At 52.2% G+C, this 15,023-nt stretch overlaps 1 protein-coding gene across 3 annotated transcripts in view; it reads right to left on the reverse strand.

Moving 5' to 3' along the window:
- Positions 1–14,547, reverse strand: part of NUP210 (nucleoporin 210) — a 103,844-nt gene extending 89,297 nt beyond the window's left edge. For 2 of the 3 annotated variants that reach the window (XM_016940516.4, XM_003309631.7), the window contains exon 1: positions 14,309–14,546. In XM_016940516.4, the coding sequence (XP_016796005.3) occupies positions 14,309–14,475 (167 nt within the window). In that variant the 5' untranslated portion in view covers positions 14,476–14,546. Of the gene's footprint in view, positions 1–14,308 lie in introns of all 3 variants that reach the window. The other variant, XR_010155497.1, reaches the window with a different exon arrangement.
- Positions 14,548–15,023: the final 476 nt, after the last annotated feature.

Raw genomic sequence — 15,023 nt, forward strand, 5'->3', positions numbered from 1 at the left:
CTCCACCAGCCCTGTATGGGAAAACCAAACTGAGGCTCAGAGTGGTTAAGTAATTTGCCCAAAGCCACACAGCTGTCAGCAGCAGGGCCAACTATCGCAGCTAGGCCTGGGTGACTCCAGATCAGATACCTCTCCCATTCCAGGAGCATTTTCCTCAGGATATGACACACCCACCAGTTTAGATGATGCACAGATGAGCTATTTTTTAACAGACTCATTATGCATTTTAACTATTACATATTCATTTAAGTGTTTTAGGAAAAACAAATGTACCAAACTCATGAGCTCATAAATGTTAATACGAAAGATAATGTCAATGTTTTTTAAAAAGTGAGTCATTTTGAAGGAAATGTTCAGTAAATTCTAGTATAGGTAGTACATAAAAGCAGCAGCATTTTAATGGTGGCAATGAAGTGACTGCAGTCCCCACTACCCACTGAGGCACACCTCGGGAAAGTGTGGGTCCAGGGAAGAGGGGAACCGAGCCCTGCAACGCCAGCCATGCCTTCCCTCTGGTACAGAGTCTGATATAAGCTGCCATTCTCCAATTTCTGGGAGCACAGGGGCAGGGCAATGTCCTACACTGATATCAGGAACTCTAAACACCAGACGGGCCTCTCCCTGGTTGGCTGGGACCCACCGTGAGGAACAGAGGAACTACTGGAAGAGGCACGTGGCTACAACAGCTAACACAGTCCCTGACCAGTACAGGCTCTGGGCCATAGGTGGCCCATGTAGCCACTCAGCCCATACTCAAAACCGGGTCTGGAGACACAGCACTCAAGGACACACAGGGGCTCACTAAGCAGAAAAGGCAGGGTCTGCACATAGGGCTCACTGGCTGAGATGCCAACACTTTCATCTGCCACCCACCGAAGCCAGGTCAGCCAGCTCATAGCCCAGTTCACTTGGATTCCACATCAAGTTTGGCCAAAGAAACAGAGTCCGGCGACTTTTCTGAGGAAAAGCCCTCCCCTGCCCATCCAGTCTAAATGAATAGCCACTCCTCTAAAAGGACACTTGGTCCTCTTACCTGCACACCTGTCGTTCTTCTCTGCACCTCAGCAGGTGGGCGGCATGTCTGCCCTACCCTCCCACTCACCAACACCTCTGCCCCAACCCCCTCCACCCCCCACACGGCACACATGGCAGGTTTCATAGTCGGGAGTGGTGCGTGTGGCTTTCCCAGCGACCCCTCATGTAGTGCAGCAAGTAGCCCTCGGGGATGGGGACATGGCTCACTCGATTCTCTCATCTGTTGGTATCTGTGGAATGGGAGGTCGTAAGACAGACAGGTGCTGCCACTCACCAGCTGCGTGATCTTGACCAAATGAGCTAACCTCCCTGGGCTGCCACATCCTCATCTGCACAATAGGAATGAAAATAGCACCTATACAAAGCACTGGGCTGGGATAATATATTTCAAGCTCTTCTCACAGCTCTCAGATCTAGGAAAAAGGAGGGGGCTCCCAAATGAAGGAGTTGTGGTCCTGCAATGTTTGGGATGATTCTGATCACAAGAACTTTGCTTTTTAAAGAAAGGAGAAAAGCTGGGCGCAGTGGCTTGTGCCTATAGTTCCAATTATGCAGGAGGATGGCTTGAGCCCAGGAGTTCAAGGCATTGTGATTACTCCTGCTTGAACCTGTCCTTCCTCTTCCCTGAAGCCTGACCCTAAAGCCCTAGGGTCAGGGCCCTCCTCACGGGCCTCCCAATGATACCACCAAGGCATCCTTAAAGCCTGAATCAAAGATTCAGGCCCAAAACAGAGTTATTGGCCCAAGGTGGCACTGCTGGAAAGAGCCTGAACCACCTGCCATCAAATCTAACCTCTTTTCTGAAGCCCCTGCCTCCCACTCCTCCCTCCCTCCCAGCTTCTCCACCTCTATTCCTCTGCTGATGCTGGTCCCTCCACCTCACATAACCTCTTGACCCACAGGTATGCTGTCCAACCTTCTTAGCTCACCAAACACGGCAACTCTTCCATGGACTGTCCCTATCTGCAACACCCATGCCCCTCCTATCAGCTCCCATGGCACCGCTGGTCCTCCTTGAGGTCTTTAAGGCATTCATCCACTTATTGAAACCATAAATACTGGGCTATTAGTGATATTTAAGGTAGTGTTCTAGGTGCCAAGGACACAACTAAGTACAGACTACACATTAACCTCTATCTTCACGGAGCTTTCACTTTAGTGGAAGGAGAACAAAAACAGACAAAATGAGTGAATGAAGATGGGATCTTAGTAATGGCTAAGGACAGATAAAATGCTGGGAGGGCCAGAGCTGCCATCTTCCATGGACACTCAGAGGAGGCATCACTGAGGGGGCACTGTGCAAGCAGAGACTTTAAGGACAGGCAGGCATGGACTCTATCAGGTGTGGGTGGTGAATGTTCATCCATGGAGACAAATACATGGCTTTTCTTCTTTATTCTGTTAATATGGTCATTACACTGATTTTTTAAAAATATTGAACCAAGCTTGCATTCCTGGGATATGCCCTACCAGATCATGATATATTAGTCTTGTTTATTTTTCTGGATTTGATTAGCTAGTATTTTAAAAAATTGTGCTTTTGGTCTGTGGGATTTTTTTTTTTCTTATAATGCTTTTATCTGGTTTGCAATGGGTGTAATGTTGGCCTCATAAAAGTGAATTAGGAAACAATTGCTCCTTCTCTCTCTCCTGAGAGTCTGTAAAGAACCTGTATCATTTCTTCCTTAAATCTTTCACAGAATTTACAGACAAGGCCATCTGGGCTTACAGTTTTCTTTATGAAAAGGTTTTTAGGCCAGGTGCCGTGGCTCATGCCTATAATCCCAGCACTTTGGGATGCCAAGGCATGTGGATCATGAGATCAGGAGTTCAAGACTAGCCTGACCAACATGGTGAAGCTCTGTCTCTACTAACAATACAAAAATTAGCCAGGCATCATGGCGTGCACCTGTAATTCCAGCTACTAAGGAGGCTGAGGCAGGAGAATCGCTTGAACCCAGGAGGCAGAGGTTGCTGTGAGCTGAGGTCGCACCACTGCACTCCAGCCTGAGTGACAGGGAGAGACTCTGTCTCAAAAAAAAAGGTTTTTAATTACAAACTTAATTTTATCAAATGTACCAAGTGGAACAGAAGGCATCTAGGGCTGCATACTCTGCAAGTGTTTTCAGGGCATCCCAAAAGCTCCGTGCAGCAGCAGGTCTCATGTGACCACCTGACGGCTGCTGAGACTGAGCTCTGGTGCTGTCACATGGCCAGGTTGCCTCCTCAAAGGCACCTGACTCTGTTCTGCTCAATGTCCTCCCTCATCACACCAGCTCCCCTGTAAGTCCAGGGTCTGTAGGCCTCCCCTGCCCTTCCCACAAACAGCTGTCAACAGGCAAGCAGCTGACCTGTGAGTGCCATTTCTGTGGGGGACACGTGCTGGGTTTGGGCTGCCCAGCCTCCACATACCTTCCAGTAACAGCACTCAATTTTTCTGTAGGTGCCTGTCTGCTATGGTCTGAATGTCTGTGTCCCCCCAAAATCCAGATGTTGAAATCCTCACCTCTGAGGTGATGACATGTGTTAACAGGTGGGGCTTTTGGTGCGTGATTAGGTCATGACGTCTGAGCCCTCATGGATGGACTAAGCACCTTTATAAAAGAGGTCCCACAGAGCTGCTCATCCCTTCCCACCATGAGAGAATGTCACAAGGAGTGAGCAGTCTAAAACCTGGAAGACAGCCTTCACCAGAACCTGACCATGCTGGTACCATCTTGAAACTTTCATTTATTCTATGCTTTCTTATGTGTCAATCACAGAGTGAAACATATCATGAACATTTCATTTGCTTCCAAACAATCCTATTAAAACCCCCATTTGATACATGAGGAATCCTTTGCATGGATGTTAAGTGACCTTCATGAAGCCACGTCCCTAGACATGGGCCTTAGTGTAGTCTAGCTCAGAACCCCTGGTCTGGACACTCTCCTGCTCCCTTGTGCTAGGGTACACGGAGTTCAAAACAAGGCCACAGGCCTCCCACCTTTACCTGGTGCTGCCTCCAGACCAAGCAGAAGATGGCTTTAACATCCACCTGAATCAGCCCCCACCTCCAAATGTATCCTGAATACTAATTTTTTTTTTTTGGAGACGGAGTCTCGTTCTGTCACCCAGGCTGGAGTGCGGTGGTACGATCTAGGCTCGCTGCAACCTCTGCCTCTTGGATTCAAGCAATTCTCCTGCCTCAGCCTCCTGAGCAGCTGGGACTACAGGTGCACGCCACATGTAATTTTTAGCATGCCACCCAGCTAATTTTTTTTTTTTTTTTTTTTTTTGTATTTTAGTAGAAACAGTTTCACCGTGTTGCCCAGGCTGGTCTCTAAATCCTGAGCTCAGGCATTCTGCCTGCCTTGGCCTCCCAAAGTGCTAGGATTACAGGTGTGAGCCACTGTGCCCAGCTATTACTGATTTTTTTTTCCTTTTTCTTTTTCTTTTTGAGACAGAGTTTCACTCTTGTTGCCCAGGCTGGAGTGCAATGAGACAATCTCGGCTCACCGCAGCCTCCACCTCCCAGGTTCAAGTGATTCTCCTGCCTCAGCCTCCCGAGTAGCTAGGAAAAGGCATGTAGCACCATACCCAGCTAATTTTGTATTTTTAGTAGAAATGAGGTTTCTCCATATTGGTCAGGCTGGTCTCAAACTCCTGACCTCAGGTGATCCGCCCACCTTGGCCTCCCAAAGTGCTGGGATTACAGGCGTGAGCCACCGTGCCTGGCCAATACTGATTTTTAAAAGCACCACTGGGCCAGGCATGGTGGCATATGCCTGTAACCCTAACACTTTCGGAGGCCAAGGTAGGAGGATCACTTGAGACCAGGAGTTTGAGACCAGACTAAGCAACAGTGAGACCCCATTTCTAAAAAAAAAAACAAAAAGGCCGGGCATGGTGGCTCACACCTGTAATCCCAGCACTTTGGGAGGCCGAGGTGGGTGGATCACGAGGTCAGGAGATCGAGACCATCCTGGCTAACATGGTGAAACCCCATCTCTATTAAAAAATACAAAAAATTAGCCGGGCGTGGTGGCAGACGCCTGTAGTCCCAGCTACTTGGGAGGCTGAGGCAGGAGAATGGTGTGAACCCAGGAGGCGGAGCTGGCAGTGAGCCGAGATGGCGCCACTGCACTCCAGCCTGGGTGACAGAGCAAGACTCTGTCTCAAAAAAAAAAAAAAAAAAAAATTAGCCAGGTGTGGTGGCATGCACCTTTAGTCCCAGCACTTTGGGAGGCCAAGGTAGGAGGATTGCTTGAGGCCAGTAGTTTGAAACTAACCTGTGCAATAGTGAGTCTCTAAAAAATAATAATAATAAATAAACATTTTAAAAATTAGCTGGGCGTGGTGGCTCACACCTATAGTCCCAACTACTCTAAAGGCTGAGGTGGGAGGATCACTTGAGCCCAGGAGTTTGAGGTTATAGTGAGCTATAATTGTGCCACTGCACTGCAGCCTGGGTGATAGAGCAAGAACCTGTCTCAGAAAAATAAAAGTACTACTGAAGTTTTAAAATCCAGCTGAAGGAAACTGGGTAAACCAACAATCATCTGAGAAGGGTGGCGCATTTCCCCAGGCATCTGAGAGTGAGTGTGGTTCTGGATCTGAGGCTGGTTTTGGACACAGCTCTGCCACTAACCAGCTGTGAGGCTCTTGGACCCAGGCTCCTCATTTGTACAGTGCAGTCATTCTTACCAAAGGAGTTTTTTTTTATTGTTCATTTTTAGGATTAAGTGGGGGCATAGTATGCAAAGGGATTAACAGAAAAATTGGTTCTTTCATTTTGGCTCCCTCTGTCCATCCCCCCTGTCACCACCCCCACATCTCCTCTGCAACAATGGAAGCCCCTGCCTCTGGACCTGCAGGCTGTGGCCAGGAAGGGCAGTTGCCTAGACACCTGCACCTGCCGACGGCCCCTCCCCACCATCAGGCTCCTCTTGGTTGGACACCTGCCCTAGCCCAGTCACATACAGGTATGACTTGTATTCGTTTATTTACTTATTTATTTATTTGAGACAGTTTCACTCTTATCACCCAGGCTGGAGTGCAGTGATGCAATCTCAGCTCACTGCCACCTCTGCCTCCCGGGTTCAAGCAATTCTCCTGCCTCAGCCTCCCAGGTAGCTGGCATTATAAGCGCCCAGCACCACGCCCAGCTTTTTTTTTGTATTTTTAGTAGAGATGGGGTTTCACCATATTGGCCAGGCTGGGCTCGAACTCCTGACCTCAGGTGATCCGCCCTCCTCGGCCTCCCAAAGTGCTGGGATTACAGGCATGAGCCACTGCATCTGGCCAGCCACTGCACCCGGCCTAGTTTTTTTAATAGACAGGATCTCACTCTGTTGCCCAGGCTGGAGTAGAGTGGTACAATCATGGATCACTGCAGCCTTGACCTTCTGGGTTTAAGCAATCCTCCTGCCTCAGCCTCAGGAGTAGCTGGGACCACAGGTGCCTGTGCCACACCCAGCTTTATTTTCCTTTTCTTTTTTTTTTTTTTTTTAGTAGAGACAGGGTTTCGCTATGTTGCCCAGGCTGGTCTTAAACTCCTGAGCTTAAGCGATCCTCCTGCCTCAACCTCCCAAAGTGCTGGGATTATAGGCATGAGCCACCACGCTCGGCCCTTTTCTTATTATTGTATTAAATGGATTCTTCTTTACTAAAAAATTACTTTAAAAGGAAACCTTGGCCAGGTGTGGTGGCTCACACCTGTAATCCCAGCACTTTGGGAGGCAGAGGAGGGCTGATCACCTGAGGTCAGGAGTTCAAGACCAGCCTGGCCAACATGGCGAAATCCCGTTTCTACTAAAAACACAAAAATTAGCCGGGCATGGTGGTGGATGCCCGTAATCTCAGCTACTCAGGAGGCTGAGGCAGGAGAATCACTTGAACCTGGGCAGCAGAGGTTGCTGTGAGCCAAGATCTTGCCACTGTACTCCAGCCCAGGCAATACAGCAAGACTCCATCTCAATTAAAAAAAAAAAAGGGAGGCTGAGGCAGGTGGATCATGAGGTCAGGAGATCGAGACCATCCTGGCTAACACGGTGAAACCCCGTCTCTACTAAAAATACAAAAAATTAGCTGGGCATGGTGGCGGGCACCTGTAGTCCCAGCTACTTAGGAGGCTGAGGCAGGAGAATGGCGTGAACCCAGGAGGCGGAGCTTGCAGTGAGCCGAGATCGGGCCACTGCACTCCAACCTGAGCAACAGAGCAAGACTCTGTCTCAAAAAAAGAAAAAAAGCCAGGCACAGTAGCTCACGCCTGTAATCCCAGCACTTTGGGAGGCCGAGGCAGGCAGATCACGAGGTCAGGAGTTCGAGACTAGCCTGGCCAATATGGTGAAACCCCGTCTCTACTAAAAATACTAAAATTAGCCAGGCGTGTTGGCGCATGCCGGTAGTCCCAGCTACTCAGGATGAGGCAAAAGAATTGCTTGAGGCCGGGCGCGGTGGCTCACACCTGTAATCCCAGCACTTTGGGAGGCCGAGACGGGCGGATCACGAGGTCAGGAGATCGAGACCATCCTGGCTAACATGGTGAAACCCCATCTCTACTAAAAATACAAAAAAAGCTAGCCGGGCGTGGTGGCAGGCGCCTGTAGTCCCAGGTACATGGGAGGCTGAGGCAGGAGAATGGCATGAACCCGGGAGGCGGAGCTTGCAGTGAGCCAAGATCGCACCACTGCACTCCAGCCTGGGCAACAGTGCAAGACTCTGTCTCAAAAAAAAAAACCAAACAAAAAAGGAAACCTTACACACTAGTGTAAATAAGAATATCACAGCATTTGTCATCCATCCAGATGACTCAAAGCAGTGTCAGTAAGTCCTGGGGGGAAGCTGCTACCTGCAAAGACTCTAGGCGTCTGCCTGTCCTCTTGGGAGACAGGCAAACATCAAAGAGTACAATGAAAAGATGGTGTTGGCCAAGGCCCGCGCAGGAGAAAATAGGGAGTTGCTATTTAATGGGTACAGAGTGTCCATTTGGGAAGATGAAAGAGTTCTGAAGGTGGATGGTGGAGGTGGCTGCACAACAATTGTGAACGTACTTCATGCCACAGAACTCTACACCTAAAAATGGTTAAGGAGGTCGATTATATGTTATATATATTTTACAACAATTTAAAATAAAAAAATATGTAAACCACATACGGACACCAGAAGAAAACTTTTATTTTGAGGAAAATTAAAGGACTGACAGTGAGTTTTGAAAGAGTGAATTTTTCTCATTCCCACTGTCGCATGAGGCCCCACTGGCACACAGAATGTGCTGGCGTCTGGCAGGCACTGCTTTTGAGGGGGCGCTCCCCACTCTTCACAACACAGGAACAGGAGGCGGGCAGGCCATAGGGGAACTCAGGGACCTGGGTCAGGCCAGAAAGCAACAGTGAAAAGAAAAGAGAAGTGAGAGTTGCACAAAGAACAAGGATGGGTGAGGGTGGTGGATGACACACGCCACCTCCCATCCACCCGCGGGGTCCAGCCCCTAACGGTGCCCAAAGGCAGTGTCTACAGAGCGGAAGCCACCTCGTGGGGCTGACAGAGCTCAGGCAGAGTGGGGGACCCACAAAGGAAGCAGGAAGAAAATCACCCAAGGCCCAAGTCAACCCAGGTCCACAGACACTTCCTGGCACTTCCCTGCTGCGGGCCTGGTGAAGGGAGTTGAGCAAGGCCTGGTCCAGCCCTGCAGGGGCCACAGCTACAGACAGCCCTCAGGGGCCAGGGAGAACAAGGCCCAAAAACCAGGCCCAGTCTAACCCTGCCCAACATCTGACCTGGCATTCTCCTTCCTGTCTCCTAACCACAGCCCACAAGGTCCCACATGGCCCCGCCCTGCCAACCTCTCCACCCTCCCTCCCAGCCCTGCTGCCCTGGCCAAACGTGCTGCCTTTGCACACTTCTGACAAGCTCCATCTCTCCTCCGGCCCTTTGCACTTGCTGTCCCCTCCAATTCAACCCCACTCCACTCCTAGTTCGACTCCCAGGAGGCTTATGCTGAGCGCCCTCCCCAAAACACATTCCATGCCTTGCAGTTCTGTTTCCTTCAGGACTTACTCCTGCCTCACATGCATCCACAGATCTCATCTTAATTAACCGTTTAACTCCGGCAATCAACTGTGAGTCCCTGAGAGCAGGGCATCTCCTGCTGCTTCACTGTCACATCCCAGGACCTCAAGTAGTGCCTGGCTCATAGTAAGAGTCACAGACAGGTGGGTGTGGTGGCTCATGCCTGTAATCCCAGCACTCTGGGAGGCTGAGGCGGGTAGATCACAAGGTCAAGAGGTCTAGACCATCCTGGCCAACATGGTGAAACCCTGTCTCTACCAAAAATACAAAAATTAGCTGGGTATGTGCCTGTATTCCCAGCTACTCGAGAGGCTGAGGCAGGAGAATAGCTTGAACCTGGGAGATGGAGGTTGCAGTGTGCCGAGATCGTGCCACTGCACTCCAGCCTGGCAACACAGCGAGACTCCATCTCAAAAAATAAAAAGAGTCACAGACATTTGTCACCTCTTATTCAGTGACTCTCCAGCCCTCCTCGGTGAAACATGTGTTGTCCATCAGTGCTTGTCCCCTGGTGCTCGGGCAGGACGGGTCTTCACCGTGTGCCCTCTCCCAGGCCCTGCGGGAGCTCTGGTTTCTCCACCCCACTTTCTAACTGCCAGAAATGCCATCAAATAGGCCCAGATGATAACGCAATCGACCAAAGCCTGTGACTCTAAGGCCGGGCATAAGGAAGGAGACAGAGATTTGGCCTAGGTGTGTGGGGATGCAGCATGCACACAAATTGAGTGGTACAGGGGAAAACACTCTCAACGAAAAGAGCAGAAGTACAGGTGTGGGCTCAGGGAAGGCCAAGTGAAGGAGGTACAGAAGAGCAAACTGGGGGCCTCCCGTCGAATTCAACTCCCTCTTTTGGGTTGCTTCCACTTTGTGAATTTTTTATTTTGACTATGGGGCAACTTCTTACAGGCCCTGTTGCCTCACCTGTGCAGTTTCCAGCATGTGACCTGCTGACGTGCCCGTCCCAGAGGCTCAGGGTCCCTGAGCCCAGCAGAAGCCAGCTAGGCCAGATGACACTCTGACTTGGCTCAGCGTGCATCCCTCACCCTTAGTGCCCAACTTCACCCACGAAGGCCTGTGAGGGGATTTGCTGCAGCTTCCCCTGCTGGGGCAGGGAGAGGGACCCAGGACATCCATACGCAAGGGTAGTGCTGGCCTCTGGCCTCCCACAGTCACCCCTCAGCAAAGAGGGACTCCCCAGGGGTCATCTGAACTGCCTGGGGTACAGCATGCCCCAAGGCCAAGCTCCACGGCATAGGGACCAGTGCCCTCCCTGGCCCTGAAAGGACTCCCATCTGCGTGTTTGAGAATCCTTACACCTGTGACTGAGAAGTGCCCCAGACCACATAAGAGAGGGTGTACCCTGGTGCAGGACCAGGCCTGGCACACATGTTAGATGGCTCCAAGGTGCCCAGGAGAGACTGTCAGGGGCAGGAAAGGAGAAGTCTGTGAACAGCTTGGTATGGCAGTCACTGTGCATGCTGTGTCTGGATGTTGTTCACCAGGCAGGTCCACATCCCCTCCCCACCTCAGCCAGGGGAGCTGCAGGTCGTAATTCAAAACCGAGTGTCTCCGCCAGAGGCCCGGGAGGTCGCACAACATCCCCTTCCCCAGGGGAACCAATGGCTGCCTGACAGTGGGTACAAAAGCTCAAAGCTTGGTCTCTTCACCTGAAGGCAGGACAACCTGCAGGCAGCCTCCCTTCCCTATCCAGCTGCCCAACAGAGCACTTTCTCTGTAAACTAGGGCAGCAGAATCCTGCCTCAGGCTCCACCCCTGGGAAACCAATCTGAGCCACTCACTTTCTCCAAGACAGCGCCCCCCTGCTGGAGCACCCAGAATACCCTGGGACTCCATGGCAAGGAAAGAATCAATGAGGAGGCAACTTCAACCCAGCAGAAAGGTGCTCAGACACGGAGCCCTCAGGAAGAAGCAACAGAGCAGTGCTTGGGCTTCAGTGCTAGCCAGTGTTGGCAGGGGAGGAGGTTCCCGAGGTGCCCAAATAACCAGGTTCAAGGCAATGTAAGAAAGGAGCTAGGAGGGGAAACATAAGTGACCGAAAAGAAACCAAAATGCTGCCTGTGATTGTATTACAGCTGGAAGATTATGGCATGATTTCTTTTTCGTCTGTTCTCCCAGTTTTTGATATGAGGTCGTTTTGTATATATCTTTAAAAGGAGCAAATGTAATATACTTTATGGAACACTTTCAATAATGCAAAATATCTAGAAGGAATTAGGAACTTGTCACAAAACCAGTGCTGGCTGGGTGCAGTTGGAGAGAATTAGAGCCTGGCAAATTAGCCAGAGGCTGCCAGTCCCCAGGTCTAATGGTGTGGACAGGGAGGGGTCCCAGCAGCTCCTGCTCCAACTCAGTGTCCATCGCTACAAGACTTCCCAGAGATCACTTCCCCTTCTGGAGCTCAGGTTTTCCTATATGAAACACAAGCTGTTTAAACTAGGTGACCTCTAAGGTTCCCCTGGCCCGAAAACTGTCCAATTTTGATGTTATAAAATAAAAAAAAATAGGAAAAGTAAACATGAAGCTGTTGGCTCAGGCACACACAGTGATTTCTGTAAACTTAGAGCTCAGCTGCAAATTCAATGGATGTGCAAATGTTCCCACAGGGTCTGGCAGAATTCTCATTTTCTTTTTCGTCTGAGAGACTTAACAATGAACTTTCTGGATGAAGAGGTAATGTTCCTCCCAGGTTTAGAGGACTGTGGATATATGTCTATAGGCCAGCTCTTAAAATCTCCAGAGGAGATTCTTCAAAACTGCAGCAATAGATGACTACACTAGGAACAGCAATACTAAAAATAAAGAAAATATTCTCAATGCTTGATTGACAGAATGTCTTCCTGTCAAGTTAAGGGGGAATCACAATTTCCAAACACCTCTGAGAAGACACTTTGAATAGCAGTCACACATCTGCAGTCACACATCTGCAATACAAACTACAGATCAACGCCAAACACGTTATAAGGTATTTAGCACTTCTCTGATGCATCAGAGATTAAGAATGTTTTTTCCCTTTTTCCTACCAAGTAAATTAAAATCCACCAACACCCTTCAGCTCCTCTCAGAAAAGAAAATGATGTTGGTGGGGGGGGGGGGGGGAAGTGTTGTTAGTTTAGAAAAAGAAAAAAGTACAGCTATAGAATCTCAGAGAAAGTAACACACAAATATATCCAAAGGGATTCACTTGAAGCCAGCTGTTTTTAATAACCAGTTTCCTCTTTCTTGCCCACATACTGAGAGGACAGACAGCTTCAACAAGAGAATGAGCATGTATCCCCGCCACAGTATTGACTAACAGCTGATTTTCCCACACAAGACTAGGCCTTAGACTGGGATACAGAAAACCTAATGCCCAAGTTCAGCCTCTGACATCAGGCCAGAAATAGGAGCCTCCAGGTGCATAAAGCACTAAAACCAAAATGCAATGGGCTGACCTAGTACGTCTTGATTTCAGGAAGGAGACCTTCAAAAAAGAAATAGGGCAGGCCGGGTGCAGTGGCTCACGCCTGTAATCCCAGCACTTTGGGAGGCAGAGGCGGCGGGATCACTTGAGGTCAGGAGTTCGAGACCAGCCTGACCAACATAGTGAAACCCCATCTTTACTAAAAATACAAAAATTGGCCAGACAAGCCAGGCATGGTGGCTCACGCCTGTAATCTCAGCATTTTGGGAAGCTGAGGCAGGTGGATCGCCTGAGGTCAGGAGTTCAAGACCAGCCTGGCCAACACAGTGAATCCAGAGTTTGAGACCAGCCTGGCCAACATAGTGAAACCCCGTCTCTACTAAAATGCAAAAAACTAGCTGGGTGTTGTGGCGGGCGCCTGTAATCCCAGCTACTCGGGAGGCTGAGGCAGGAGAATCGCTTGAACCAGGGAGGCGGAAGTTGCAGTGAGCAGAGATCGCGCCATTGCACTCCAGCCTGGGCAACAAGGGCTGGAGTGCACTCTAAAAACAAACAAACAAACAAACAAAATTAGCCAGGTGGCCTGCACCTGTAATCCCAGCTACTCGGGAGGCTGAGGCGGGAGAATCGCTTGAACCCGGGAGGTGGAAGGTTGCAGTGAGCCGAAATCGCACCACTGCACGTCAGCATGGACGACAAAGCAAAACTCCGTCTCAAAAAAAAAAAAAAGAAAGAAAGAAATAGGGCAAATAGTGCAAGCAACAGAGAAAGCTGGCTGGTCTGAGCTTCGGGCATCACACATACATACACGCACAGACTAATACTCAAACAGGCTTGACACACACATGTCCAGGCTTACACACATGGCTGTCACGTGGTCACACCCCGTTCTGCCTCAACCTTGACCCAGTCTTGAAACAGAAATAAAGGGAGCAACTACTGAGCATCCTGGGGGTGGGAAGGGCGGAAGCCCATCTTTTCACTCCTAGGAGGGCTGGGCTGGGAAGCTGAGGGCGCTCAGTCGTGCCCACGCAGCCTTGCCAGGGGCAGGAGCTCCATTTCCCCTGGTCTGCAAAATGGAAGGGCTGGACTGCACCGCCCTGTCAGTGTCGGTCTCTGGTTTCATGGGTCCCTGTGGTTCCACAGGGTCACACTCCGCATCCGACCCCTTGGAGAACTCCCAACCCGAGAGGGAGGGTGATGGAAATGCCCTGAGCATCAGGACTCGCGCCGAGGCAGCCTGAGGGGAAGCGCCGGCCTGCCTCGTCTCACTTCGCCTCTGTCAAGCGGCCCCTGGGCTTCCCTCCAAAACTCCTTTCCTCCAGGGTCTCCGTTCCTCCCCGCGACGCTAGGCGCTGCGCTTCGTCTCACAGACTCACTTCCCACGCCAGGGCGAGGGCGGTCACAGACAAACCCGAGCTGGGGTCCCAGACGCAAGGGAAGTGCGGCCCAGCTGCCCCGGCGCCCCCTCCCGGGTCAGGCCGGCTCGGGCCCTGCGGTCCCAGACGCCGCTCCCCAGGCCACCCCTCCTCCCGCACAACCCAGAACACGCGGGTCACGGCCGCCAGGCTGCGCCCGCTCTGCTCGCGCCTCAGCGGCGCGGAGGCCCGGACGGCGCCATGACATGAGCAGTGGTGGCGACCCACGCGCACCCGCCGCTCCGAGTGCTGCAGCCCAGCGCCCAGCGAGAGCGCGCCGCGCACCTGCCGGCTCTGCCGGCCTCCCGGCGCCCGCCCAGCCTCTCAGCGCGAAGGCCCAGCCCGGCCCACGGCGCCCGCCCGGCCCGGCCGCGCGCCTCACCAGCGGTAGCAGCCCTCCGAGGCCTCCAGCGTGAAGTTAACGCGCGTGGCCCGCGTGAAGGGCAGCAGCACTTTGGGGATGTTGAGCTTGGCCGCAGCGGCGGAGGGGCCCGCCGCCAACAGCACCGACAGCGTCAGCAGCAGCAGCCCCCGGCCCCGCGCCGCCATCCTCGCCGCGCGTCACCTCCCGCGACCCTGCGCCCGGCCGCCCGCGCCGCCCCGTTGCCCTCCGCTCCCGCCCGCGCGCGCGCCAGGCCAGCAGGTGATGAGCGCGGGGGCGGGGCGAGGGCAGTCGGCGGCCGCCGCTTCCTGGGCCTGAGCGCGGGAACTCTGGGGGCCGAGCTCGCGGCGACCCCACCCCCAGCCCGGCCCTCGCGCAGGCACGCGGGGCTGGGGGATGGGCGCGCGCCCGGGCCCCCGGAGCTGAGGGAGAAGGCTTGGGGCGCGCCCGCGGGGACCCCTGGACCCTTGAAGTCCCAAGGGGGAGCCCCCGGGCGCCCCGCAGCACGCATCCCGCCCTGGTCTTTGCCCCTGGCGGTGGAGCCAAGCCGCCGGCTCTGGACCTTGCGCTCAGGCCCGGACCCACGGTCAGCAAGGCAGGGACACATGCCCCAGGACATTTGGGATGCAGAAAACCGGCGCCTGCCTTGTCCCAGCCCATGCTTCCCAGAAGAGGGACCCCGGGCTCGCAAAGGGAAGCCACCTGCTGAAGCGCT

Source organism: Pan troglodytes, chromosome 2 (genome assembly GCF_028858775.2).
Source record: "Pan troglodytes isolate AG18354 chromosome 2, NHGRI_mPanTro3-v2.0_pri, whole genome shotgun sequence".
Lineage (NCBI taxonomy): Eukaryota > Metazoa > Chordata > Mammalia > Primates > Hominidae > Pan > Pan troglodytes.